General features: G+C 41.3%; 1 protein-coding gene across 1 annotated transcript in view; it reads left to right on the top strand.

Moving 5' to 3' along the window:
- The window catches only part of LOC145630541 (dual specificity protein phosphatase 1-like), a 26,103-nt gene extending 486 nt beyond the window's left edge, over positions 1-25,617 (top strand). The window contains exons 2-6 of the mRNA XM_081682793.1: positions 749-911; positions 1,008-1,143; positions 1,886-2,006; positions 2,427-2,572; positions 25,346-25,617. Coding sequence (XP_081538919.1) covers positions 804-911; positions 1,008-1,143; positions 1,886-2,006; positions 2,427-2,572; positions 25,346-25,365 — 531 coding nt within the window. The 5' untranslated portion in view covers positions 749-803 and the 3' untranslated portion in view covers positions 25,366-25,617. The remainder of the gene's footprint in view (positions 1-748; positions 912-1,007; positions 1,144-1,885; positions 2,007-2,426; positions 2,573-25,345) is intronic.
- The last annotated feature ends 1,612 nt before the right edge of the window (positions 25,618-27,229 follow it).

Here is a 27,229-nt window from a genome sequence, read left to right as displayed (position 1 = left end):
TGCATAGGAATAGATTTGAACTTTATTATCTGTGGAATGAAAATGGGTTATGCATTGCACAATCTCAAATCAAGAATTTAATTAGTAGGAGTAGTTTGCCAATGAGCTATTTATGCTAGTGATTTTTAGCACTCTAATTATTCGAATATTCGCTTCATCTCAAAAAGTTCTTCATGTTCCAATGCAAGGATTTCTCTAATTACACATAAATAAAAATTAAGAAACTTTGACACGAATCAAACAAGACCCACGAGACTATAAATTTTCTTATTATTAAATTATAATAGGAATAATTTAGAAGATTCTTTCAAATTGTGCATAGTTGCAAGATTCTAAATGGCTAGAACTTTTTGATACAGAGAGAGTAGCTTATATTGGCATTTGGCAACCCGACTATATCGCAATCTATGTTTCTTTTCTTTTTTATTGGATGAAAGAAACTGATGCTGTTTTGAATAAGAGAAGTTGCTAAAATTTCGTTTGAAATGAAAGAAAATCAGTATATTTTTGTATGGAGTATATGTGAATTCAGTGTATGACAACCTGCTATACATTAAGCATGATTGTCTTTGTAGCATTCGGGATTTTAAAGTAATGACCCTTACTGCTACTTTTGCTAATCTAATTAGCAACTCGAATATTCAACTTCTACCGTTGTAGGCCTATATATCACTAGTCATGAGTTTGTGGATCAAACTACTATTTTGTACTAAGTTCTGAATATTAACTGCATCAAATGACTGGTCAGGCAATTTTGAAGAAGTGTATTGTGAGGGATCATTAGAATTACTTGTATTCTTGTAATGAATCGTTTGGATGAGAGTTACAAGGATAGGGTAAAGGCACTTTGGCGAGCTATCTGTGCAACAAAATTTGTAAACGATGACAATGAACTGTGTCAAATTGAAGAGGTAACATTTATGATTCATTTTACTGAACTTGCTTCTCGTGATAAAGATTTCTAAAATGTTGGATTCAATTAAATTTATTCTTACGGTGTTTTCTAGGGTCTCTTCGTGGGGTCTGCTGCAGCAGCAAATAACAAAGCTGCATTGAAACAGCATAATATTACTCACATCTTGACTGTGGCTGGTTATATTCGTCCTGCTCATCGACGAGACTTCACGTATAAAATCATTGAAGGTAATTTCCCCCCAGAAAATTCGTCTAAGTTTAAGGACACTGTAGCCTGTAGCCCAGTACCTGCATAATTGCATACATTGCTGCATGGAATAGAAATTACACTATGTATTGTTATCTTTTGCTACTGAAGCCAAAAGAAAGCAATTTAAGATAAAGGTTGCATTGCTTCTCCTTTAACTTAGACAAATTTAGATGAGATGTTCTAATCGCTGCTGCATTAAGCCGAATGCCTTGCTTTGATCTATTTATAGTGGAGACAAAAAAAAAACGATATCACTGGTGACTAGAGCAGATCATTGCTTCATGACTTTTGCTAAGGGTATGGAAATTGAAGGTCCTCAGACTTCCAGGTGTATCTGATTTTCATGGAAGCTGTTAATAAATCTCACCAATATGACCTTTTGGATTTTTGATACCCATGTATCTAACTTGAATTTGATGTTCCTTGATTCAACTTTAAGTAAAATTTTTAGATACTTGCAAATCATCCCTCTGTATCCTATAGATTGCTATGTAACTTAAGCTTCTCATTTCCAATTATGTTATTGTTTGTTCGAATTGTTCCTTAGATTAGCTTTGTGTCTCATCCAAAATTGCTTTCATGTATATTAAGACCTTTCTTTTTATAAAGTATGCTGATGTAAGGTCGGAATATTAATGTCCCATATGCTAATATCTTTGAATTTTATTTGCATAATGATCTCGTTGTCTTACCTTTTCTTTCAATTTGGTATTGAGGCAGTGGTGGACACAGTATGGACTGATCTTGCTCAGTACTTCGATGAATGTATTGATTTCATTGATGAAGCTAAAAGGTCAGGTGGTGGAGTATTGGTTCACTGCTTTGCAGGGAAATCCAGAAGGTAGGCTAAATCGCATGTTTTTCAGTATTGAAACTGATTGTTGAAATCAGGTGTCATACAAGAGTAATGGTTTCGTTTTTTTTTTTTTTTCAAATCTGGACGGTTGATCTAAACACATGAGTTGAATGGAACTATAAATTTAAACCAAAAAAAAATTTAAACCAAAAAAAAAAAAAGAAAAAAAAAAAAGAAAAAAAAAAGTGATTTAAATGACAAGCTGTTTCATTACATATTGAAAATTATCCCCTAGAACTATAAATGAGTGCAACATTTTAAGTCTTGTTCAGTCAGGTTGTTATCATGCTATGTTGCTGTATCAAATTGTAATTGGAGGGAGGAGGGCTTGATGTTTCAGATCTTGTGACCATGTGATCTGAAAGTGGAATTAATAGTATTTCTTTCTTTCTTGATGCCATGTAGTGTGACTATTATTCTTGCGTATCTGATCAAAAAGCACGGCATGACTCTATCTCAAGCTCTTGAATATGTGAGAAGCAAAAGGCGACAGGCATCACCTAATGCCGGCTTCTTACAGCAACTCCAGAAGTATGAACAATCACTACAAGGTATGTAGTTCGTGCTTGTTTTTATGTTCCCGTTTGCTTTGTTTCAATGTGGACCATCTCTTCTTCCTCCCCTTTCAGTTTTCAAGACTTAAGGTTCAGTTAGTCAGGTGGGCTATCTGTGTTAACAAGTCAACAACTTATATAATTGCAATTTTGAGCCAACATCTCCCCCTCGTATTTTTTATACAATTTGAAAAGCATTGTTTGTCAAATTCCTTGGCAAGGACATATAGGGATGCTACATTTTCCATTGCAAGTTGTTTCTGTAAAAGAATTCCAGGATCTGAGTTGTGAGAGAGCCTGCTCGCCTGGTTAAATCGAGTCCTACAAAACAATGAAAGTCAATTGCCTCCGGGGGTGTTATCGAGAAAAGCCCATTTGATGGTCAAGTAAGTCAAATGTGTTTAGAGAGAAATTTTGTAGGGAGAGAGAGAGTAAAGAAAATTAATTACCTCGTTAATCTGTGTAGATTAGTTTTTATAGGAGAGGATTAACTAACTTGATTAGGGTTAGGATTAGGGTTCCTGGCCATTCTGGGCCTAAGTTGGGCCATATTAGGGTTTCTTAGGATGCGTACTGGGCATGATTATGGAATTTTCCTGTTTAGGGATTAGGTGAGGGCAATTTGGTAATTTTCGTATTTAATGAACATGGGCCCACAGGGGGTCCATACATTAGCCCCACGACAAAGTCGTAAAGTGCACTCCGCGGTATTGGAGTTTGTTGGTGTTTCTGCAAAAGAATTTCGGATCGGAGTTGTAGGGGTCAAACCGAGTCCTACAAAACAACGAAAGTTAATTGCCTTGGGGGGTGTTCCCGAGAAAGCCCCTCCGATGGTCAAGTCAGTAAACTGTGTTTAGAGAGAGAATTTGTAGAGAGAGAGTGTGGAAAAATTAATTAACTCGCTAATCTGTGAAGATTAGCATTTATAGGAGAGGATTAACTAATTTGATTAGGGTTAGGATTAGGGTTTCTGGCTGTTCTGGGCCGTGTTAGGCCCTGTTAAGCTATATTAGGGTTTCTCGGGATGCGTGCTGTGCATGATGATTGAATTATCTTGTTTAGGGTTTAACTAAGGGCATTTTGGTAATTTCTGTATTTAATGAATGTGGGTCCACAGGGGGTCCAAACATTAGCCCCACGACAAAGTCGTAAAGTGCACTATGCGGTTTGGGAGTTTGTCGGAAAAATATTGATCGAATGAAATCAATCGACTCGGTGACATGGGCTGTATTTAAGTCACGTCTTCGTAAAAGTTTTTTTTTTTTTTTTTTTTTTTTTTTTTTTTTTTTTTTTTTTTTTGTAAGTCGAGCACACTTAATGGGCGCTGATGCTGCCTGGCACGCAGCTAGCTGATGCTGCTGGGCGCTGTTGCTGCCTGGCACGCAGCTAGCTGATGTTGCTGGGCGCTGTTGCTGCCTGGCACGCAGCTAGCTGATGCTGCTGGGCGCTGTTGCTGCCTGGCACGCAGCTAGCTGCTAGGGCACTGATGCTGCCTGGCACGCAGCTTGCTGCTGGGGCACTGATGCTGCCTAGCACGCAGCTTGCTGCTAGGGCACTGATGCTGCCTGGCACGCAGCTTGCTGCTGGGGCACTGATGCTGCCTGGCACGCAACTAGCTGCTGCTGGCCTGATGCTGCCTAGCACGCAGCTTGCTGCTGCAGGGCGCTGATGTTGCTTGGCACGCAGCTAGCTGCTGCTGGGCGCTGATGCTGCCTGGCACGCAGCTAGCTGCTACTGGGCGCTGATGCTGCTTGGCACGCAGCTAGTTGCTGCTTGGCGCTAATGCTGGCAGCTAGCTGCTGGGCGCTCTGGCAGACAGCTAGCTGCTGATGGGCGCTAATGCTGGTAGCTAGGGCATTGATGCTGCCTGGCAGTTTGCTGCTGGGCGCTGATGCTGCCTGGCAATTTGCTGCTGGGCGTTGCTGCTGGGCGTTGCTGCCTGGCAGCGTTGCTGGGCACCAGCACGCACCAGCAGCTGGGCGCTGATGCCTAGCATGCTTGCTGGGCACCAGCTCGCACCAGCACACGTTAGGCCTAGCCCTAGCTTGGAGGGGCGGCGATTTTGACTTAGGCCAACCCATGTTGGGCGATGATCTTCTTGTGCATTGTAGCCCCTTATCTTTATGGGCGATAATTCAACCCTCGACCAATGGTTTCGGACTTTTTTGATCGCGTTTGCACATCTTTCCAACTCATAAAAGAGGTCGTTTTGGCGCTCGGGTGTCATGTGGTCTCGGGAACCATATATTATTTTTAAGAATGCTTAAAAATGACCCATCTCGTCACCCACGGAAAGCAATGTTGTCCGTTACTTAGTAAATTTTGACGAATACTTTGGGAGGCCATAACTTGGTCCCCGGGTGTCCGAATCGAACAAACTTTTTTTTTAACTTGTGTATTTTTTTCGAGCTCTACGTGGAGTTCTAAAGGAGCTCTGGCCCACCAGAATTGCGAAAAAAGGCCTCTAGCATGGTGAAAATGCCATTTTTCCGATTACGGTCTCATTTTTAGGCCTACCTTGGAACGGTACGGGCTTGGACCACCCCATAATGAGCCCCTATGATGGGCGATGATATAATTGATTCTTTCTAAGAGCCTCTTGGGGGGGGGGGGCGCGATGATAAGTATACATACTCTTCTGCATGAGTAACAAGTGTCTGTGACAGCCTTCCCTTGCATGAGTAACAAGTGTCAGTGACACCCTTCATTCGCATGAGTAACAAGTGTCCTTTGGCTCATTTTTCGAGGCAAATGTTTCTCTTTATATAGCCACATAAACACACATTTCTCATTCACAATTTCATTCTCAAAAGATTTCTAGTGAGATAAAGTAGTGATAAAAGTTAGTGAGAGAAAGCGTTTGCAACACTGTTTGGCGGAAGGAAGCTTGTGCGCTCTTGTTCGGAGGTAGTCGAGGCGGTGATCGTAGTTTAGCATCAGCAGGAGCTTCATTTAGTTGTAAGACACTACATTTAAGGTTCGCCTTTGTTCTTTTATGCTTTCTTTCTTTAATGGTATCATCGTCAAGTTCCTCTAGCATTAGATAACCATGGTGGGTTGAACAAGGTGAACCCGCCGTGGAAGTAGCACAAGATTGTTCTGCTACCTCCGGTATCCCCTATGCCGATGTGTTGCCGGATTTCCCTGGCGGGTCTCCGTACTCGTCTTATAAGGAGGACTATGGTCCGGGTGAGGTGACTGTGGCCTTCTCAGAGGGAGATGGTTTATTTAATAGGCACCTTGTGAATGGTGTAGTTATAGTGATAGAGGCTGCTGAAGACCAGGACAATGAAGAACGCAAATACCAGGACAACGCGCAGCCACTTAGGGGAGGCCTATAAGCTTATGGGTTGAGGGCGGTGTTTCAAGAAAAAATCTGCCTAGGCTAAACCTCACGGTCCATGATTGAGCAGTATGGTGTAACCGGCCAATACGTGGGGTATGCTCCTGAAGATGGGGACACTCCCACGACTCAACCTCCGGGGTGTACCGTTGTATATTGGGGTTTACTGAAGCAGGGAATGCGCTTTCCCCTTCACCCTTTTGTCAGGACTTTGTTGCGGGAGTACAACTTAGCCATTTGCAATTTGACGCCTAACTCTTGGCTAAAAGTGTACTCTTTTTTGGTGGTTTGTACCATGATAGGGCAAACTCCAACTTTAAGGTTTTGGAGAAACTTGTTCAAATTGATACCCTCTAAGGATTAAAATTTCGGTCCTGGCTAGTGGGCCTTTCGTATCCGCAATGGCTACAAAGTGGTGCACGACCAACAATCAAACGTCAAACACTGGCGTGGCCAGTTTATGTTTGTTTACTGTCGTACTTGGGACATCCCATTGATCCCGAATTTAGGAGAACTCAATGTGAGTTTAAATTTCGACGTTCCACCCATGAACAGGAAGGAAGCTGTAGTTGCCCTTTTGTTGGAAACTAAGGGTCTCGTGGTCAATGGCGACGCTGTTCAATTACCCATGAATTGGATACCCAACCGAGCCTTTCTAGAGGATGAAAAGAAGCTTTGTACAATTGGCCTTGGCTTCCGCTCAGAGGGTATGCTAGAGGGGGGTCTTCCGCACGCATTATAATTATAGGTATTGTGTTGATGTTCTAACTTTTTCCTACTTCTGTGCAGGATTCATGGATTCGGAAGCATTGAAAACTCAGAAAGCCCTTGCCCTGCAAGTTGCCGCGGTGAGGAAGTTACTAAAGAACGAAACCAGAGAGATGCCTCTCCCACCAATCTTTGTTGACTTTGAATGCATTTAATGGTTTGAATCTCACTAATCTGTCATTTTTGTAGAGGACCCAGGGGAAAGTTACCTCAGTCCCGATGGAGATACCAGGGCAAAGCTCTAGTACGACTCCTGAAGATTACCAAGCTCAGCCTTTAATAATGCTAGAAGGCAATGACCAGATGGTGCCATCCCCTCAGCAGATGGTGTCATCCCCTCCGCGGCCGCCAAGCCCTAAAAGGAATAGGCGCAATGACGGGAGTGGCTCATCTAGTAGGGCCTCGTTTTGGGACCTCGATGGCTCGGGAAAAGAGGCGCATGCTGAGTTGGCATTAGGTCACCTTTATTCGACTGTTGATGCGGACCACTTTAAAGGCTTGGATCACGAGGAAGAGTTTAAGATCATGCAGCAATCATGGGCTGAGGTTTGTGACCCTCTTTTTCCTTATTGTTACTTTCACAGTTGTACCGTGATTAACACGCCCTTACTTCATCATCTTCAGTATTCGGTACGGGCCGCCGCATTTGCACAGCGAGGGCTTATGGTCACAGGCTTAGCTAAGGAAAATTATGCACTTATGTAAGAAGTCAATTCGCTTAAGGATCAAGTTGCCAACCTACGGTCGCAGCTCGAACAGATGACGAGGCTTAAGAAAACAGCTATCACAAAGAAGTTCCGGCTCAGAAAAGAAAAGAATCAGGTCAAGGAACAGTTGAAGACGACTCTAGAGGAGTTAGAGTCCTCAAAGGAAAAGTTGGCCAATGTTGAGGATCAATTGAAGGCAACTGGTGCTACTCAACAAGAGACAGCGAAGGCTTGGCTCCAAACAACAGACGGCCGGGCCCACCTTGAAGAAGAGTGCGTCGAAGCTAACGAGTTAGGGCAAGAAACGGGAGTCCGTCGCCTACAGGCTGCCTTTGAACTTATTCACCCTGACCTTCAGTTCGAGCCTCTCTATGGCAAGTACCAAGAAATCCTTAAGAGCGAGCTTGATGAGATGATGAAGAATTTCTCGCTCTGTGATGAGGGCCAAGGTAGTCAAGCCCAAGAGCATTAACCAACTGTTGATCAATACCCCTTGGGCAATCATCGATATCATGTGCTGAAAAAGGGTGGTTCTAAGGATGATGCTTCCGAGGATGATGCTCTAGCTCTCATTCTCATCATGATTAGTTTTCTTTTTATTGCTTTTCCTTGTTTTTGTATTCCTTTATTTTCAAGTAGACTTGTATTTAGAGCAACATCAATGAAGAAACACATAGTTCTGGCACACTTATGTTTACTTGTATTTATTATGTTTGATGCCCTTTGGGGGAGCCAAGCCCCTTGGGTGGGCGATATATGTTTGGTGCCCCTTGGGGCTATTGAGCCCCTTGGATGGGCGATAATGTGTTTAACGCCCCTTAGGGCTTATGAGCCCCTTGGATGGGCGATGACGTGTTTGGTGCCCCTTGGGGCTAATGAGCCCCTTGGATGGGAGATGATGTGTTTGGTGCCCTTTGGGCCTAATGAGCCCCTTGGTTGGGCGATGATGTGTTTGGTGCCCCTTCGGGCTAATGAACCCCTTGGATGGGCGATGATGGTAAACTTGTAACTTAGTGGTAAAATGGAAATGAAAATTTCGAATGGAAAATATAAAGTTTTCTCTTAATGGAAATTGATTACTATTGTGGCAACAAATGCACATATTCTATGACCAAACGTCTTACAATGATGAAATGTTCACATAGCCTTTATATGTAGTACCCATGCCCCCATTACATCGTGTAAGCGTTGAATATTGAACAATATGAATTTAAACATAAAACCTTCTGAGGTTCTCCGCGTTCCATGACCTTTCTTAGGCTCTGCCTTTGGGAGACTCTAGGCGAAAGGTCCCGTTTGCAACTTGTTCTGTGACCTTATAGGGCTCTTCCCAATTGGGCGATAACTTTCCTAGCTCGGGCTTGCGGCCTGTGGCCTCTATATTGCGTAGCACCCAATCTCCTACTCTGATCTGCTTCTCCTTGACCCTCCTATTGAATGACGGGTCATTTTCTGTTTTTGTGCGATTGATCTGAGTAGGGCGTTGCCCCTTATTTCAGGCAATAGATCTAATCCATGCTTTTGTTTTCTTCATTCACCATATAATCGTAGAATGTGATCCTGAGCAATGGAATCCCTATTTCGACTAGTAGCACAACCTCGCTGCCATAAACAAGGGCGAACGGGGTTTGGCCCGTTGCCTCTTTCGGAGTTGTTCTAGCTGACCATACCCCTTGGCCCCTTCCAACATAGTTTGTAGGCCGTGGAGTATGATTTTGTTTGCAGCCTCAACTAGGCCTTCGCTTTAGGGTGAGATACAGCACTAAAATTTGTGTGTATTCCAAACCTCTCGCAATACTCAACAGTCGGTCGACTATAGAATTGTCTCCCATTTTCTGATACGAGAATTCTGGGCACGCCAAACCTTGTGATGATGTTACGCCATATGAACTTTTGAATTTGCTTATCAGTGATTGAGGCTAGGGGTTCGACCTCGATCCACTTAGTGAAGTAGTCTATGGCGACCATGAGGAATCTTCTCTGCCCCGAAGCTGCTGGGAATGGTCCAAGCAAATCCATGCCCCACTTGTCAAATGGTAGGGTGGCGATGATTGTTTACAACGGGCTCGAGGGGAGCCTTTGCACATTGGCGAACTTCTGACACTTGTCGCACTTTTGCACTAATTTGGTCGCATCCTCCCTTAGGGTAGGCCAATAAAACCCTGCCCTTAGTGCTTTTCCTGCTATGCATCGAGCCCCTTGATGACTTCCATAAGCTCCTTGGTGTATTTCTTGTAGCACATAATCTCCATCTTCTGGGGTGATGCACTTGAGGAGGGGATGAGTGTACGACTTCTTGTATAGGTTTCCTTCGTGCCAAACGAACCATTCAGCTCGTTTCTTAATTGTGTCGGCCTCTTTAGGATTTTCTGAGAGTTTGTTGTCTCGCATGTAGTGCACTATTTGATCTATCCAAGTATCTGACCGGTCCAATTAGTGAACTGCAGGTGCATTGATGCTTGGCTGTTTGAGAACTTCCCATATTATAGAGCGAGGGCCGAGCCCTTGGGCAGAACTAGCCATTCATGCAAGGGCATCAGTTTGTTGGTTATCTGTCCTTGGAAGATGCTTGATCTGAAATTCGGACAACGGCGAAGTAGTTTCTCTGACCATGCTTCCTGCTTTGGAGGAGGAGCCATCTACATATAATTGTCATGGCTTGGGTCCATCATCATCAGGGCGATGAAGTCTACTAGAGCTTGTGCTTTTATTGCCCTTCTAGGCTCTTACTCAAGACCGAAATCTGCAAGCTGGTCTGCCCAATCTGTCATTCTATTTGAGTGGTTCCTACCTTCGATTGCCTTCTTTATAGGATGGCTAGTCAAAACTTTAATGGGGTGAGACTGAAAGTATGGCTTCAGCTTTCGGCTTGCCATGACTAGGGCGAACACCAACTTCTCAATTTGGGAATACTTTGACTCTGCTCCTCTGTAAGCATGGCTGACGAAATATACCGGGTGTTGTGATCTATCCCTCTCGGCAACCAACACTGCGCTAGAAGAGTATTCTGATATAGCCAAATATAAGAACAATGTCTCCCCTGGCAGAGGGGAAACCAACTTGGGAAGAGAGGCAAAGTGTTCTTTTAGCTGTTGGAAGGCGATCTCGGCTGCTGCGTCCCATTGGAACACTTTTCTCTTGAGGGTGTTGAAAAAAGATAAGCTCTTGTCTGCCGACTTTGAAAGAAACCTGCCCAAGGCGGCTATGCATCCGGTCAGCCTCTGCACCTCCTTTACACTTCTAGGGGTCTGCATTTCTAAGATGGCTCTGATTTTGTCGGGGTTAGCTTCAATGCCCCTCTCATCAACAAGGAAGCCAAGGCATTTGCCTCCCTTGACTCCAAACACACACTTTATGGGATTTAACTTCATCCCATATTTTCTCAATGTCGCAATCGTTTCAACCAAGTCTGTGACATGGTCCTTCTCGTGGTGACTCTTTACTATCATGTCATCAACGTAGGCTTCGACGTTTCTCCCTAATTGCCCTTCGAAGATTTTGTTGATGAACCTCTGGTATGTGGCTCCAGCATTTTTGAGGCCGAAAGGCATGGCCTTGTAACAATATACTCCTTGGTTAGTGATGAACGCGGTATGTGGCTGGTCCTCTTTTGCCATAGGGATTTGATGATATCCCGCGTTTGCATCCATGAAGCTGAATAGAGTATGTCCAGCCGTTGAATCCACAAGCTTGTCTATCTTAGGGAAAGGATGGTCATCTTTGGGGCACACCTTGTTTAAGTCAGTGAAGTCGACGCACATCCTCCATTCCCCAGAGGGTTTCTTGACCAACACAACATTCGCAAGCCAATCCGTATACTGGCATTCTTTAATGAACCCTGCTTCGAGTAGCTTTTTTACCTCTGCTGCAGCTGCTGCGGTGCGCTCGGGGCCCTGATGCCTCAACTTTTGTTTAACAGGCTTGTAGCCTAGCTTGATGTTCAAGGGGTGAGTCATAATGGCAGGGTCTATGACGGGCATCTCGTCTACTGAGTAGGCAAAGACATCACGATGTGCCTTAAGCACATTGATTATTTGAGTGCGCAATGCAGCGTCGATATTTGTTCCGACCCGCACCGTTTCTTCTGTGGTGCCAATGACTTTTTTCTTATCTTCTTCTATGGGTTGGGGTTTGTCTATTCCCCTCGATTCTTCAGTGAAAATGACGGAAGGGTCGGTTATTTTGTTCTTCTTTGATGGTTCAGCGGGTGCTGCTGATGCTCGCTTCAAGCTATTGACGTAGCATTCTCTAGCGGATCCTTGTCTCCATATACTTTCCCAACTGTTCCATCTTCAAGCTCGAATTGCATGAGCAGCCGATAGACTAATATGGCTGCCTTTACCTTGTTCAATAACAGTCGTCGGAGTATGACATTATAGGGCTAGGGTGTGTCCACCAAAAAGTGGGTATTCACCGATCTACCCTTCCCTTTGGGTCCAAGTCGGACTGGTAAACGGATTTTCCATTTGGGAAAGATGGACGGTCCCCCGAAGCCGATTAAGGGTCTGTCTACGGGTGCTAAATCTTCTTCGTTGTATTTCAAACACCTCAAGAAATCAAGGGTGATGAGGTATGCTGATGACTCGCTATCGACGAGCACTCGACTAACTCTGAAGTTGGCAATTTTCATCTCAATGACCAAGGGATCGTCGTGAGGGACTTGCAAAGGGCGTTCTGACTCCCCCCCCCCCCCCCCGAACGTCATGATAGGCGAAGAGGGCATTGAAATGGGTGTGACCTTGAGCACTTGATGTTGCAAGGTTCGTAGGTTGTCTTTCGCTTTGTTCATCGATCCTCCGAGTGCTAAGCCACTGGCAATGACAGCGACATGTCCACCGGTGTCGTCGCTGCGAGTCTCTCTTGCCTTTTCCTTCTCCTTGTTCGAGCGGTCAGATTCTTTGAGGTATCTGTTAAGTTTTCCTTCGTCAGCAAGTTGATCAAGGGCTTTCTTTAACTCCCTACAATTCTTTGTGGTATGCCCGCATTCGCGATGATAATCGCACCAGAGTCTCTTGTCCTTCTTCTCCTCGGGAGTCCGAACTACAGGAGGCCTTGGTAACATGCTTTTCTCTTTAATGTCCAAATAGATCTCTCGACGATTACGGTACCGAGGGTCGTTACCATGATCTGTGATCAGGTTAGATCGTTTGGATGGTTAGCTCCTCGAAGGTTCATCCTCATGTTTCCTTTTTTTCTCTGGTGGATTATTTTCACGGCTTGTGCCACAAACTTCTGAGTCTTGTATATTCTTGTGTGCCCGCTCCATGGCTTCAGTGAGGGTTGAAACCCCTGACTTGATCAGCTTAAATTTGAAATCCGTGGAACTCAGCTCGGCCAAAAAGGCTGTTAGGGCTGTCTCATCTGGTAAGTTTTGAATTTTCAAAGATTCTTGATTGAACCTTCGTATGTAGTTCTGCAAGGTCTCCGTCTTCCCTTGTGTCACAGCCATCAGATTGACACTTGTTTTTTTCTGTCTTGCTGCGTGCTTGAAACGACTAACAAATACACGTTCCAAGTCTTGGTAGCTATGGATACTACCTTTAGGCACACACTTTTGGAACCACAACAAGGCTTGTCCCTTTAGAGTGGTGAGGAAATACTTACACCATGTGGCCTCGCAACTTGTTTGCACACTCATTTGCGCGACATATGCGGCTAAGTGCTCATCAGGATCGGTAGTTCTAGCGCAAGGCTCTATGGTAGGCATCTTGACCTTGTCCACTATTGGGGCATTCATTAGCTCCTGGCTCAATGGAGTTAGCGGCGTAGACAAATGTGATGGCAACCGTGGTGGCTGCTCATCTTGGTCTCGAGTTCTTTCTTCTTCCCGAGGTCTATGGCTTGTATGACGAGATATGGGATCTCGCTCAGATCTGTCCTACCTTGGAGGATCTTCTGATTCTCCTACATCCTCCCAACGAGAAGGTGATCGCTGATCAGGCGATCTCAGACTCCGGCTTTGCCTACGACTCCGTGCCCCATTCTCATCGTTATCACGTGCTTGGCGTTGCTCGATTATCCTACGTCTATTAATGAGTTCTCGGGCGTCCATCTCGCGCCGTTGTAAGCGCATCTCATCAATGAGTCGTTTAGCATCTGGGTCTCTAACCCGGTTTGCCGGTTCACCCTCCCTCCGGCGTCGGCTTGCAGTAGAGTGTCGGCTGGATTCTATGCGGACCTTTGATATGACAGGCCGATCATGAGGAGATCGACGACGGTTTCCAGATCTACTTAGGGCGGACCTAGTAGTACCGACGGGCTGTGCCTTACGGCTTTGTCCTCCGCTTCGTCGGGGAACGTTGTGGGGTTGTGCCCTTTGATTGTTCCGCGACGCTTGGCGTCCCTGGTCTTGCGGTGGCCAGTGAGAGGGACCAGCTTGGTTGTTTTTCACAGCTTCGGTCAGTTTTCTAAGGGTGTCCTGGAGAGTTGTGTCGAACACCTCGGTCAGCTTTTCTAGATCTTGCCTAGTCACAGGTTGCTGATTTCCTTGATCAACGGGTTGTTCAACCTCCGTGTTGTCACCTTCATCTTCACGGTTTGATTGCGAGTTGTTCCGCGGCTGACGGGGTGGGCATGACTGACCTTGAGTTTGATTCTGCCCACCAGTGTTTTGGGAAGGATCGGTTCGACGGGTGGTAACCATGACTTTTTGTTTTACGAGATCCCCACAGACGACGCCAATTAATTCTGCAAAAGAATTTCGGATCAGAGTTGTAGGGGAGCCTGCTCGTCTGGTCAAACCGAGTCCTGCAAAACAACGAAAGTCAACTGCCTCGGGGGGTGTTCCCAAGAAAGCCCCTCTGATGGTCATGTCAGTAAACTGTGTTTAGAGGGATAATCTGTAGAGAGAGAGTGTGGAAAAATTAATTACCTCGCTAATTTGTGAAGATTAGCATTTATAGGAGAGGATTAACTAACTTGATTAGGGTTAGGATTAGGGTGTCTGGCCGTTCTAGGCCGTGTTAGGCCCTGTTGGGCTATATTAGGGTTTCTTTGGATGCCTGCTGTGCATGATGATTGAATTTTCCTGTTTACAATTTAACTAAGGGCATTTTGGTAATTTCTGTATTTAATGAACGTGGGCCCACAGGGGGTCCAAACAGTCGGAAAGACATTAATTGAATGAAATCAACCGGCTTAGAGACATGGACTGTGTTCGAGTTCCGAATTCATTACAACAATTTAATTTAATTTAATGATAATATTAATTATTATTATTATTATTATTATTATTATTATTATTATTATTATTATTATTATTATTATTATTATTATTATTATTATTATTATTATTATTATTATTATTATTATTATTATTATTATTATTATTATTATTATTATTATTATTATTATTATTATTATTATTATTATTATTATTATTATTATTATTATTATTATTATTATTATTATTATTATTATTATTATTATTATTATTATTATTATTATTATTATTATTATTATTATTATTATTATTATTATTATTATTATTATTATTATTATTATTATTATTATTATTATTATTATTATTATTATTATTATTATTATTATTATTATTATTATTATTATTATTATTATTATTATTATTATTATTATTATTATTATTATTATTATTATTATTATTATTATTATTATTATTATTATTATTATTATTATTATTATTATTATTATTATTATTATTATTATTATTATTATTATTATTATTATTATTATTATTATTATTATTATTATTATTATTATTATTATTATTATTATTATTATTATTATTATTATTATTATTATTATTATTATTATTATTATTATTATTATTATTATTATTATTATTATTATTATTATTATTATTATTATTATTATTATTATTATTATTATTATTATTATTATTATTATTATTATTATTATTATTATTATTATTATTATTATTATTATTATTATTATTATTATTATTATTATTATTATTATTATTATTATTATTATTATTATTATTATTATTATTATTATTATTATCATCATCTTTAAGTCGAGCCTAGTGCTGGCGAATTGGGATTGGGCTGGCTGTTGCCAGGTGGGCCACTGGGGTGCCTTTTCCTGCCTGGACGAAGATGCCTAGGCCGGTTGCTTGGGTGCCATTGCCCGGGCGAGGATGCTTAGGCGAGCTACCTGGGGATTGCTTGGGCGATGTTGCAACTCGCCACCTGTCCGGGCATGGTGCCTAGGTATGCTGGTACCTAGGCGAAGACATGCATGGGCTAGTTGGCTGCTCAGGCTGAGTGATGAGCACGCACCAGCTGGGCGATGATGTGCAGCGCTAGCACGCACCAACCCATGACTGGCCTGGTTGGGCAATGATGTGCAACACCATCACACACCAGTTTGTGGCGGGCGCTACTCAGCCTAGCGTGGTAGGCGATGATCTGGCTAGGCCGACCCATTGATGATTTTGTTGTGCGTTGCATCCCCTTGCCTTCCTGGGCGATGATTTGATCGCGTTTGCACGTCTTTTCAGCTTAAAAATAAGGGTGTTTTTAGGCGTTCGTGGGTCTTGTGGGCAATGAAGTATCTTGGGGACCTTCTGTAATTATTAGAAATGCTTAAAAATGACCTATCTCGTCATTTATTGAAAGCAATGTTCTTTGTTATTTAATAAATTTTGACAAAAAATTCGGAGAGTCATAACTTAGTCCTCGGGTATTCAAATTGAACAATTTTTTTTTCAACTTGTGTATTTTTCTGAGCTCTACGCAGCTGGGAAGTTTTGTAGAAGCTTCGACCCAACAAAATTGCAAAAAAGGCCTCTAGCATGGTGAAAATGCCATTTTTTCGATTATGGTCTGTAGGCGTCGTTTGAAGTGCGCCTACGTTAAGCATGTGTGAATATGCTTGACACTCATAGGAAGTGGGAATTGACATATATGTTTAGGGATAACTATTAGGGACAAATAAAGTAGGGAGTCGCCAACAAGTTTTTAAGGAACTTGTAAATCGTTCACGGATCATTTAAGGCAACCACGATAAGAGACAACGATAAGCAACAACAATTGACCCGTGAAGGTTACACCCCATTCATAATCCATGAGATTACTAATTTCATATGGTTCGAAACCACGAAAGGAAGACTGAGGATGATGGTACAAAGTGAGTATGGAGTCACATTCTCCCATATTGACCTCTACTCGGTCCTCATAGTGAAAAGTGATTTTTGCGATCTTAAAGACATATAAACAAAATATTCAATTCGCTCCAAACTATTATTATGCTAAATTGATTGAATATTAATGCAACATATAATTCTAAAATATTGTGATTACTTCAATTAACAACAAGATTAAAAAGGAATCTAAACTGGTCGTCCAAATTATCTTATTAGGCGTGATTTTCGATTACCTATTCCCTTTAACGTGCAATATGTTGATCATAATAACAATAGAAACATTAATATTGGAAACAATTTAACCATAATATCATTAGTCAAATCAAATAATAATAAACCTAAACATGATACTAGCATTATTAAAGTAAAACAAGTAATTAAATTAATTAATTACTCACATTCCGCACGCTATTTTAAATTCATTATGAATAAATTGTTAGTAATTTCAAGAAAAATATAAATCTAATTGAAATGATTAAATTAAATAAAAAGCAGAGTTGATTTGGTACAAACCCTACCTTTTACGTCTGGGTTTAAAGATGAAACCTCGAGTTAAGTATGAACTCCTTGGAGTGCTTAAGGGATGTATTGTGGAAGAATAGGGAAGGCTAGAAATTAGGTTAAAGAGGGTAAAGAAAAGAGAGAAGATTTTGATGTATAAGAGAGGAGGAGAGAATGATTTTTTGGTCCCCGAATTGCAGAAATAAAGGGGGGTATTTAAAGAGGAAACGAACAGGGGAATGCCCGGAGCATTTAAAGAGATAAGAGCCGCTAAAAAACTCTAATTGGGCACCATGACGTGTACCGTAACACAGTACTAGGAATATATCGTTGGAAAGCTTATCAAGTCAAATTTTCAACCCAATTGGAATCAGGTCAAATTCATTTGTAGCTTTTAAGATTTAGTCGTTTTAGTGAAAGGGTGTCGATTTTGGGTTGAGTTTTGTGTTTTGCTCATATCTTCTTCGTTTTAAATAAGAATTGGGCTTATGATATATCGTTGTAAAGCTTATTGAAAGACCTATTCAACCAAATAATTATTGGATCAAAATTATAAGGCCACACAATTATTTTTTTCTTGGTTTTGTGATATGGACACAAAAAAGAAGAGAATATGTAATGGTTTAGCAAAATGGGCTAGGAATTGGGTTGGTTTATGAAATTTATTGAATGGAAATATGGATTAAACATTCCAAAGGTTAAATATCCAACTTGACCAATAATGGCGGTGAAAGGTTGTTCATCATCGGGTTTGGTTTTGGGGAGACATTTTTAGGTGTCTACATGGTCTCGTTTTAAGGCATGACTTGAAATGGTGTCGTGCTTAGATCACCCCATAATGAGCCCTTAGGTTGGGCGATGATATAATTGACGCTTTCAAAGAGCCCCTTGGGTGGGCGATGATACTAGATATTCTTTTGTATATGATTTCGTATAATTATACGTAATCTTCTACATGAGTAACAAGTATCTATGAGGGATTTATTCTGTATGAGTGACAAGTGTCTATGACACCCTTTTTTGCATGAGTGACAAGTGTGTGTGACACCCTTCTTTTGCATGAGTGACAATTGTCTTTTAGCTCATTTTTCGAGGTAAATATTTCTCTTTATATAGTCAAATTCTCATACATTTCTCATCCACATTTTCATTCTCAAAAGATTTCTAGTGAGAAAAATTAGTGAGAGAAAGTATTGAAGTAAGACGTTTGTAACACGAGTTGGTAGAAGGAAGATTGTACGCTCTTGTTCGGAGGTAGACGAGGCGGTATTCGTGGTTTAGCATGGAGTTCCATTTAGTTGAAAGACGCTTTTTATTAAGGTACGTCCTTATTCATTTATGTTATCTTTCTTTAATGGCTTCATAGTCAAGTTCCTCTAGCATTCGACTTCCATGGTGGGTTGAGCAAGGTGAGCCTGCCGTGGAAGTAGCAGTACACTTCTTAATGAATACAAACTTGTACACTTCTGCAGTCATAGCGGGAGGAGGTCGTACAAACTTAACTGATATTACGTAAGGCTTTAACAGAGTTTTGCAGCGGAAAACAGTACTTATCTTTTAATGGGGCGGGGATGGGTCTCGGTTTGGCGAGTGGTGGGGCAGGGATGGGGATAAAAACCATACCCGCCATGGGTGATGGGGCGGGGGTGGATTTTAAGTTGTACCCGCCCCATCCCCACCTCATACCCACATCTATATATCTTTTAAAGCAAAATTACATATTTTTATTCTATTTATAAAATAATTACATGAAATACAATATTAATTATAATACTTTGTACGATAACTTATATTATAACACAAAAATGAGTATAGATTGTTTTATTTTATAATTGGTATTAATTATGTAAGATTGTGTATTTGAGATACGGATATTAGGTGGATCTTGGGTGGGGATTAGGTGGGGATGGATATCCAAGTGGGGGGGTGGGGCGGGGATGGTTTTGGAGTTGTACCCGGTGGGGCGGGGATGGGGATGAAAATTGGACCCGCCGCGGGGATGGGGATGGGGATGGGGATGAAAATATTAGGTGGGGATGGGGATGGGAAGGCCAACATCCGCCCCGCCCCATTGACATCCCTAATCTCAGGGGTCTCTTTGATAAAGAGACCCGTTCATTATAGAGGGTCTGTTTATGAGGTCAAAAAGACCCGTTGTATTTGATAGCAGGTCTGTTATGTTAGTTATAAAATAAATTATTTAGAAGAAAAAGGGACCTGTAATTTAAGATATGGGGTCTGTTTAGTGGGTACAAACAGAGCCGTCATGTCATCTCAATTTTTTTTTTTAAAAAAAAATTTTTTTGCTTGGTTTGGCAGCTTTGCATTTGAATTTTGAATATTTTGTTTTCTTGCTTAAAAAAATGGCAAAAAAATCATAAATTGTAAGTTACATCACAGTACCAATACAAAATAACAATGGGTTAAATTTAAATTGATGTGATACTATACAAATAATCATCCGACATACAATTGCAATAAAAAAAAATATTTTAATTTACTGAAATTTAATTACAATTATAATTAAATCAATAAGGCTTGAGTACTCCAATAAGGCTTGAGTACTCCATTTACTTTCTCCTTTCTTTGAGAATTCAGTCATGTACACCTTACAAAACAAATAAAAAAAAATAATGAATCATTATAACAATTCTACTAGAAAACTTATTTAAAAATACATATAATAAAAAAAAAAATTAAATACATCACAAGTTATTGAATTGAAACAACTCACCACATCACAAGCAACTACTACAATTTATAGCAAAAAAAATTGATATACTCCATACTCAGCATAACATTCAGTTATCCCTCAAAAAAAAAAAACAAAAAAAAAACATTCAGTGAATGAATTTGTTGAGAAAAGTATAAAATACAATCAAAAGTTCAATAACAACTCAAGTAATATATAAATATCGAGACAAATTCTGAAATTGAAAAATTAATTTTTAGATAGATTACCTCAATTTGGATCAGAAGTTAGATCATTAATCAGACAACAATTATTCATAATTCGACGCCCATCAAACTCGACACTTCCCGGCACCGCAAGCGAATTCGTCGGCGGGGGCGCATCCAAGAACGATGTCGTTTTCCCAGTAAAAGAAGGGGTTTGAAGGTGTCTTGGCTCTGTTCTTGGTGTCGATGTCGACGACGTCCATGGCGAATTACGTTGAGGAGTGAACATTTAGGAAAATTGTTTTAGGGTTTTATTTTGTTTTGGGATTCAAATAAAACCCAAATTTAATTTCTGGGTAAATTGAATAAATTTGTTAAAGTGATTTGATGAATTTCAATTAGAGAGGGAAAGAACTCGTCCGAGAGTGCCCCTGATCCCCTTTAACCATTCTTAGAGTATTTGCAGAGCTTTGATTAATGCAGGAAGGAAGCTAAGTGATGGCAGATTTCATAAAAAATTGAGGATGAGGGTTTGGGGTTGGGTAAGTGACGGCGCATCATAAGAAGAGAGGATGAGGGTTTTGATTTGGGATTGGGGATAGGTGGAGGGTTTTTAAGAGAGAAGATGAATGAGTTTTAAAGGATGCAATAATAAAAAAAATTAAAAAAAAAAAGTGTAGTCATAAAACAGACCCGTTAAATTAGAGAACGGGTCTCTTATCACTCCCATTTTTCTCCCACCATTTAAGATGTGGGACCTGATATAATGGAGAGACCCGTTAGGTTTGATAATGGGTCTCTTATCTCTCTTTTTTTTCTTGCACCAAAATTCATACACATAAGAGACCCATTATAATTAGTATTGGATCTCTTACATCAAATAGACCCGTTAGTTAAATATCGGGTCTTTAATTAAGGGTATCTTTTCCAAGTTTTGTAGTAGTGAAAGTATGGCTTCAACTTCCGGCTTGCCATAACTAGGGCGAACACCAACTTCTCAATTTGGGAATATTTTGACTCTGCTCCTCTATAGGCATGATTGACGAAATATAACAAATGTTGCGTCCTATCCCTATGAGTAACTAACACGATGCTGGAAGAGTATTCTGATATAGATAAGGGAAAACCAACTTGGGAAGAGAGTCCAAGTGCTCTTTTAACTGTTGGAAGGCGATCTCGACCGTTGCATCCCATTGGAATACTTTTATCTTGAGGGTGTTGAAAAAAGATAAGCTCTTGTTCCCCGACTTTGAAAGAAATATGCCAAGGCGGCTATGCACCCACTCAGCCTCTGCACCTCCTTTACACTTCTAGGGGACTGCATGTCTAGGATGACACTAATTTTGTTGGGGTTAGCTTCGATGCCCCTTTCATCGACAAGGAAGCTAAGGCATTTGCCGCCCTTGACTCCAAACACACACTTCTTGGGATTCAGCTTCATCCCATATTTTTTCAATGTCATAAGCGTTTCGACCAAGTCTGTGACATGGTCATTCTCTTGGCGACTCTTTACTATCATGTCTTCAACGTAGGCCTCAAAGTTTCTCCCTAATTGCCCTTCGAAGATTTTGTTGATGAACCTCTAGTATGTGGCTCTTATATTTTTAAGGCCGAAAGGCATGACTTTGTAGCAGTATACTTCTTGGTTAGTGATGAATGTGGTATGTGGTTAGTCCTCTTCCACTATGGGGATTTGATGATATCCTGCATTTGCATCCATGAAATTGAATAAAGCATGCCCAACTGTTGAGTCCATAAGCTTGTCAATTTTTTGGAGAGGATGGTCATATTTGGGGCACGCCTTGTTTAAGTTAGTGAAGTCAACTCACATCCTCCATCCCCAAAGGGTTTCTTGACCTACACAACATTTGTAAGTCAATCCGTATATCGGCACTCTTTAATAAACTCTGCTTCAAGTAGCTTTTTTACCTCCGCTGCAATCGCGACAGTGCGTTCTGGGCCTTAATGCCTCAACTTTTTCTTAACAGACTTGTAGCCTGCCTTGATGTTCAAGCGATGAGTCATAATGGCGGGGTCTATGTCGGGCATTTCATCTACTGTGTAGGCGAAGGCGTCTCAATGTGCCTTTAGCACATTGATTATCTAAAAGCGTAATGTCGCGTCGATGTACGTACCGACCCGCACCATTCCTTTTGTGGTACCAATGGCTTCTTCCTTATCTCCTTCAACAGGTTGGGGTTTGTCCATCCCCCTCGATTCTTCAGTGAAGAAGACAGAATTGTCGGTTGTTTTGCTCTTTTTCGACGGTTTAGCTGGCGCTTCTGATCCCCGATTTAAGCTATTGACGTATCATTCTCTAGCGGATCCTTGATCTCCATATACCTTCCCAACTAATCCATCTTCTAATTCGTATTGCATGAACAACAGATATACTGATATAGCCGCCTTTACCTATTCATCAGCGGCCGCCCCAGTATGACATTGTAGGGCAAGCGTGTGTCTACCACCAAAAAGTTGGCGATTACCGACTTTCCCCTTTCCCTTATGACCATGTCGAATTGGTAAACGTATTGTCCCTTTAGGAAAGACGGACTCTCCCCCAAAGCCAATTAAGGGTTGACTCACGAGTGACAAATCTTCTTCGTTGTTGTTCAAACATTTCAAGCAATCAAAGGTAATGATATCTGATGATGACCCGCTATGAACGAGCACTCAACTTACTCTGAAGTTGGCAATTTTCATCTTAATGACCAAGGGGTCGTCGTGAGGGACTTGCAGTGGGCGTTCTGACTTTCCTCCGAATGTCATGATGGGCGAAGAGGGCGTTAAAGTTGGTGTGACCTTGATCAATTTATGTTGTAAGGTGTGTAGGTTGTCTTTTGCTTTGTTTACCGATCCTCCAAGCGCTAAGCCATCGGCAATGACAGCAACATGTCCTCAAGTGTCATCGCTGCGAGCCTCTCTTGCCTTTTCTTTTTCCTTGTTTGAGCGGTCAGACCCCTTAAGGTATTTGTTAAGTTTTCCTTCGTCAGCAAGTTGATCAAGGACTTTCCTTAACTCCCTACAATTCTTTGTGGTATGCCCGCATTTGCGATAGTACTCGCACCAGAATCTCTTGTCCCTCTTTTTCTCAAGGGTCCGAGCTACAGGAGGCCTTGGCAACATGTTTTTCTCCTTGATATCCAAATAGATCTCACGATGACTACGATTGTACCGAGGGTCGTTACTATGATCTGTGATCAGGTTGGAACGTTTGGATGGTTGGCTCTTTGAAGGTTCATCCTCATGCTTCCTTTTTTTCTCTGGTTGAGAATTCTCACAGCTTGTGCCACAAACTTTTGAGGCTTTTATATTCTTGTGTGCCCGCTCTATGGCTTCAGTGAGGGTTGAAACCCCTAACTCGATAAGCTTAAATTTAAAATCCGTGAAACTCAGCCTGGCCAAAAAGGATGTTAGTGCGGTCTCATCCGGTAAGTTTTGGATTTTCAAAGACTCTTAGTTGAACCTTCGTATATAGTTGTGCAAGGTCTCCGTCTTCCCTTGGAGACCTTGCGTCACAGACATCAGATTGACACTTGTTTTCTTCTGTTTTACTTCATGCTTGAATCGGCTAACAAACACACGTTCTATATCTTGGTAGCTATGGATACTACCCTTTGGCCCACACTTCCGGAACCACGACAAGGCTTGTCCCTTTAGCGTGGTAGGAAAATACTTGGACCAGGTGGCCTCGTAACTCGTTTGTACACTCATTTGCGCGACATATGCGGCTAAGTGCTCATCCGGATCGGTAGTTCCAGTGAAAGGCTCTATGGTTGGCATCTTAAGCTTGCCCTCTTTTGGGGTATTCATCAACTTCTGACTCAATGGAGTTATTGGCGCAGATAAATATGATGGCAGTCGTGGTGGCTGCTCATCTTGGTCTCGATTTCTTCCTTCATCCCGAGTTCTATGGCTTGTATGACGGGATATTGGATCTCGCTCAGACCTGTCCTGCCTTGGTGGATCTTACGAATCCCCTACATGCTCCCTACGATAAGGTGATCGGCGATCAGGCAACCTAGGGCTTCGCCTTTGCCTATGACTTCGCGCCATATTCTCGTTGTTTTCACGAGCTTGGTGTTGCTCTATTACCCTATGCCTGTTAATGAGTTCTCGAATGTCCATCTCGCGTCGCTGTAGGCGCATCTGATCAATGAGTCGCCTAGCACCCTGGACTCTGACATGATTAGCTTGTTCACCGTCCCTCCGGCATCGACTTGCAGTAGAGTGTTGACTAGTCTCTATGCGGAAAGGTGATATGACAGGCCAATCATGGGGAGAACGACGATGGTTTCTAGGTCTACTATGGACGGACCTTGTCGCACCGATGGGTTGTGCCCTACGACTGTGTCCCCCACTTCGTCGGGGGACATCATGGGGTTGCGCCCCTTGATTGTTTCGTGACCCTAGGCCCCCTTGGACCTGTGTCAACCGATAAGAGGGACCTGCCTGGTTGTTTTTCATAGCTTCGGTCAATTGTTTGAGGGTATATTGGAGAGTTGTGTTGAACTATTCGGTCATCTTTTCCAGATCTTGTCTAGTTACAGGTTGCTGATCTCCCTGATCAATGGGTTGTTCTACCTCCATGTTGTCACCTTGATCTTCACGATTGGATTGTTGGTTATTCGCGGCTGACGGGGTGGGCGCAATTGACCTTGGATTCGATTTTGCCCACCAGTATTTTGAGAAGGATCAGTTCGACGGGTGGTAACCTGACTTTTTGTTCGACGAGTTCCCACGAACGGCGCCAATTTTTTCTGCAAAAAAAAAATCTGGGATCTGAGTTGTGGGGGAGCCTGTTCGTCTGTTCAAACTGAGTCCTGCAAAACAACGAAAGTTGACTGCCTCAGGGGGTGTTCCCGAGAAAGCCCCTCCAACGGTTAAGTTAGCCAACTGTGTAGAAAGAGAAAGTTTGTAGAAAGAGAGAGAGTGGAGAAAATTAATCACCTCGCTAATCTGTGTAGATTAGTATTTATAGCAGAGAATTAACTAGATTAGGGTTAGGATTAGTGTACCTGACCGTTCTGGGTCGTATTAGGCCCTGTTGTGCCATATTAAGGTTTCTCGGGATGCGTGTTGTGTATGGTTATGGAATTTTCCTGTTTAGGGTTTAGATAAGGGCATTTAGGTAATTTTCGTATTTAATGAACGTGGGCCACAGGAGGTCCAAACACAAGTCATTTGTGAAGAAACAATCTTGTTCGTAATTGTGAGACTATCATGTTTTTGTGTTAATTATAGTCAGTTGATTGAATCTGTACCAGGAAAGAGATAGATTGATTGTTCTATCTTATACGATTCTGTCTAAGTTTATTTTGCAAGGCTTGCTATTAATTGTTCTAAGTAGGTGATCTGAACTGTTAAGATTATTGCTTTCAGTCTAACGATGTAAAAAATAATTGCAGCCAAAGAATCTTCCAAATGAGGGTTCCAGAGAATTATGAGTGACTTCTTGCTTCAAGATGGCACCATTGAGAATTTCGAGATCAGAATTGAAGTGTATGTATTGAAATTCTTCCACACCATCTATTATTTGATATTTCTACTTATATAGTGCTTCAATTGCTGAATTCTGTTATATTGAAATTTCAATTTACTACAGAGTATGTTTACTAGTACTGTAGTTTTGCATGCTCCCAACTGAGAACTTACAGTATTTATTTATTTTATTTTTTAACTTGTGGTAGATTATATGGAGTGCTAAGCTTCTTGTGGTAATCACGTAGTCCAAGAAAACTACTCTCTTCCTGAAAAATGCTGTTCACATACATCATGCAATTGTAACCCAAATTTAATATTCGATTGATATCTTCCAATAAGTTAAAACAAATAAGGTGTACTTTGCACTCCTTTCATACGATAATGTTTCCATCTCCACAACTCGTTCTTGAGGATCAATGTCTAATAACAAAGGGAGGAGTAACAATGTAACATCCTTTTTTGCGCATAAGTCGAAAGTAATGAAAGAAAATAATTACTCCGTTATTACTTAGTGGCCACGTAGACCTCTCATTGCGCAACGTTACATACTAATTCCTTAATACGTCACGTCACCCAATTAATTGAGGTTCGAACACTCAAACCTCTTAGAAGAAAAATCATTGTTTAACCATCTAGACTAATTGTCACTTATCCTCTAATCTTGCACACAAATTAATACTATACTACAAAAGTATGGCAATCATATTACAAAATTAACAGTTGCGCAACAAGAAAAAGTAATTAGGGGCAACGCTCAGACTACACAATAGTTAATGACATTAAAAAAAATATGTGTCTGGTCATACCCTATGGCCAGCCATCATAGAAATTATTCCGTGAGTGTTATAGGGATTACCCGGTTAATGTCTAGGGGTTACTTCGTCAGTACTAGAGGGGTTACTTCGTTTTTTTTTTTTTCACAAATGGTTACAAGGTGTGGAAAGCCACACACAAGACACACTATACTTTTAAAGGTTTTTAACCGTCACAAAAATTATATTAAAAATAATAATACTATTACCCATGGCAAGTTGGCAACCCTTCCATTTAAATTCCCTTCTTTCTTCTCCAATCAAAATCTAAGGTTTTTCATTTTCTCTCTCCCTATTAAAATTAACACCATTGTTAAGTAGTTTGAAATCAAACCTAAACCCTAATTCAAGCATTTGCAATGACCCGTTCTTTTGGGTGTGGGTGGCTTCGTGGGAGGGGTGTTATTCGTGGGTGGGGACTTAGCGAGTTGGAGGTTTCTTGTGTGGGGGTTCAATGGGTATAGGTAGGTTTATGGTGGCAGGACAGTTTTGTGGGGGTGTTTTTCATGGATGGAGTTTAGGTGGATGTTTCGTGGGCGAAGGTTTCTTGAGTGGGGTTTGGGTGTGTGGTTGGTTTCGTGGTGGGTTTTGGGGTTGGTGGTAGCCAGGTTGCGATTGGTGGTAGGGATGGGAGTGAGGGTAGGGATGGTAGTGGATCTAGACCCGATCCGAATTCGTGGATCCAGGTCTGTTTTTCACAGATTTAGGTCTTCTAAATTTGGACCCGTCAGATCCAGGTCGAATCCGGGTCTTGCTGGAAAAAAAAAAGGGATTTGGATCCGGGTCCTGTCCTTAGACCTGGACCCAGACCCATTTACCCGTTTTTTAATTTTCCTATTAAAAAAAACTAAATTTTTTTGTTTTTTTTATTAAAAATGTTGAAGATGTTAATAGTGATAAAGATGAGTACTTTCAAGAGATGAATTTTGGATGCTCACATCGGATACATTATTGTTATTTTTTCACTTGCTCATTTGTAATATCGTACTTATTATT

Source organism: Chenopodium album, chromosome 5, assembly GCF_948465745.1.
Source record: "Chenopodium album chromosome 5, dcCheAlbu1.1, whole genome shotgun sequence".
NCBI lineage: Eukaryota > Viridiplantae > Streptophyta > Magnoliopsida > Caryophyllales > Amaranthaceae > Chenopodium > Chenopodium album.
This window is presented reverse-complemented; position numbering and strand designations above follow the sequence as displayed.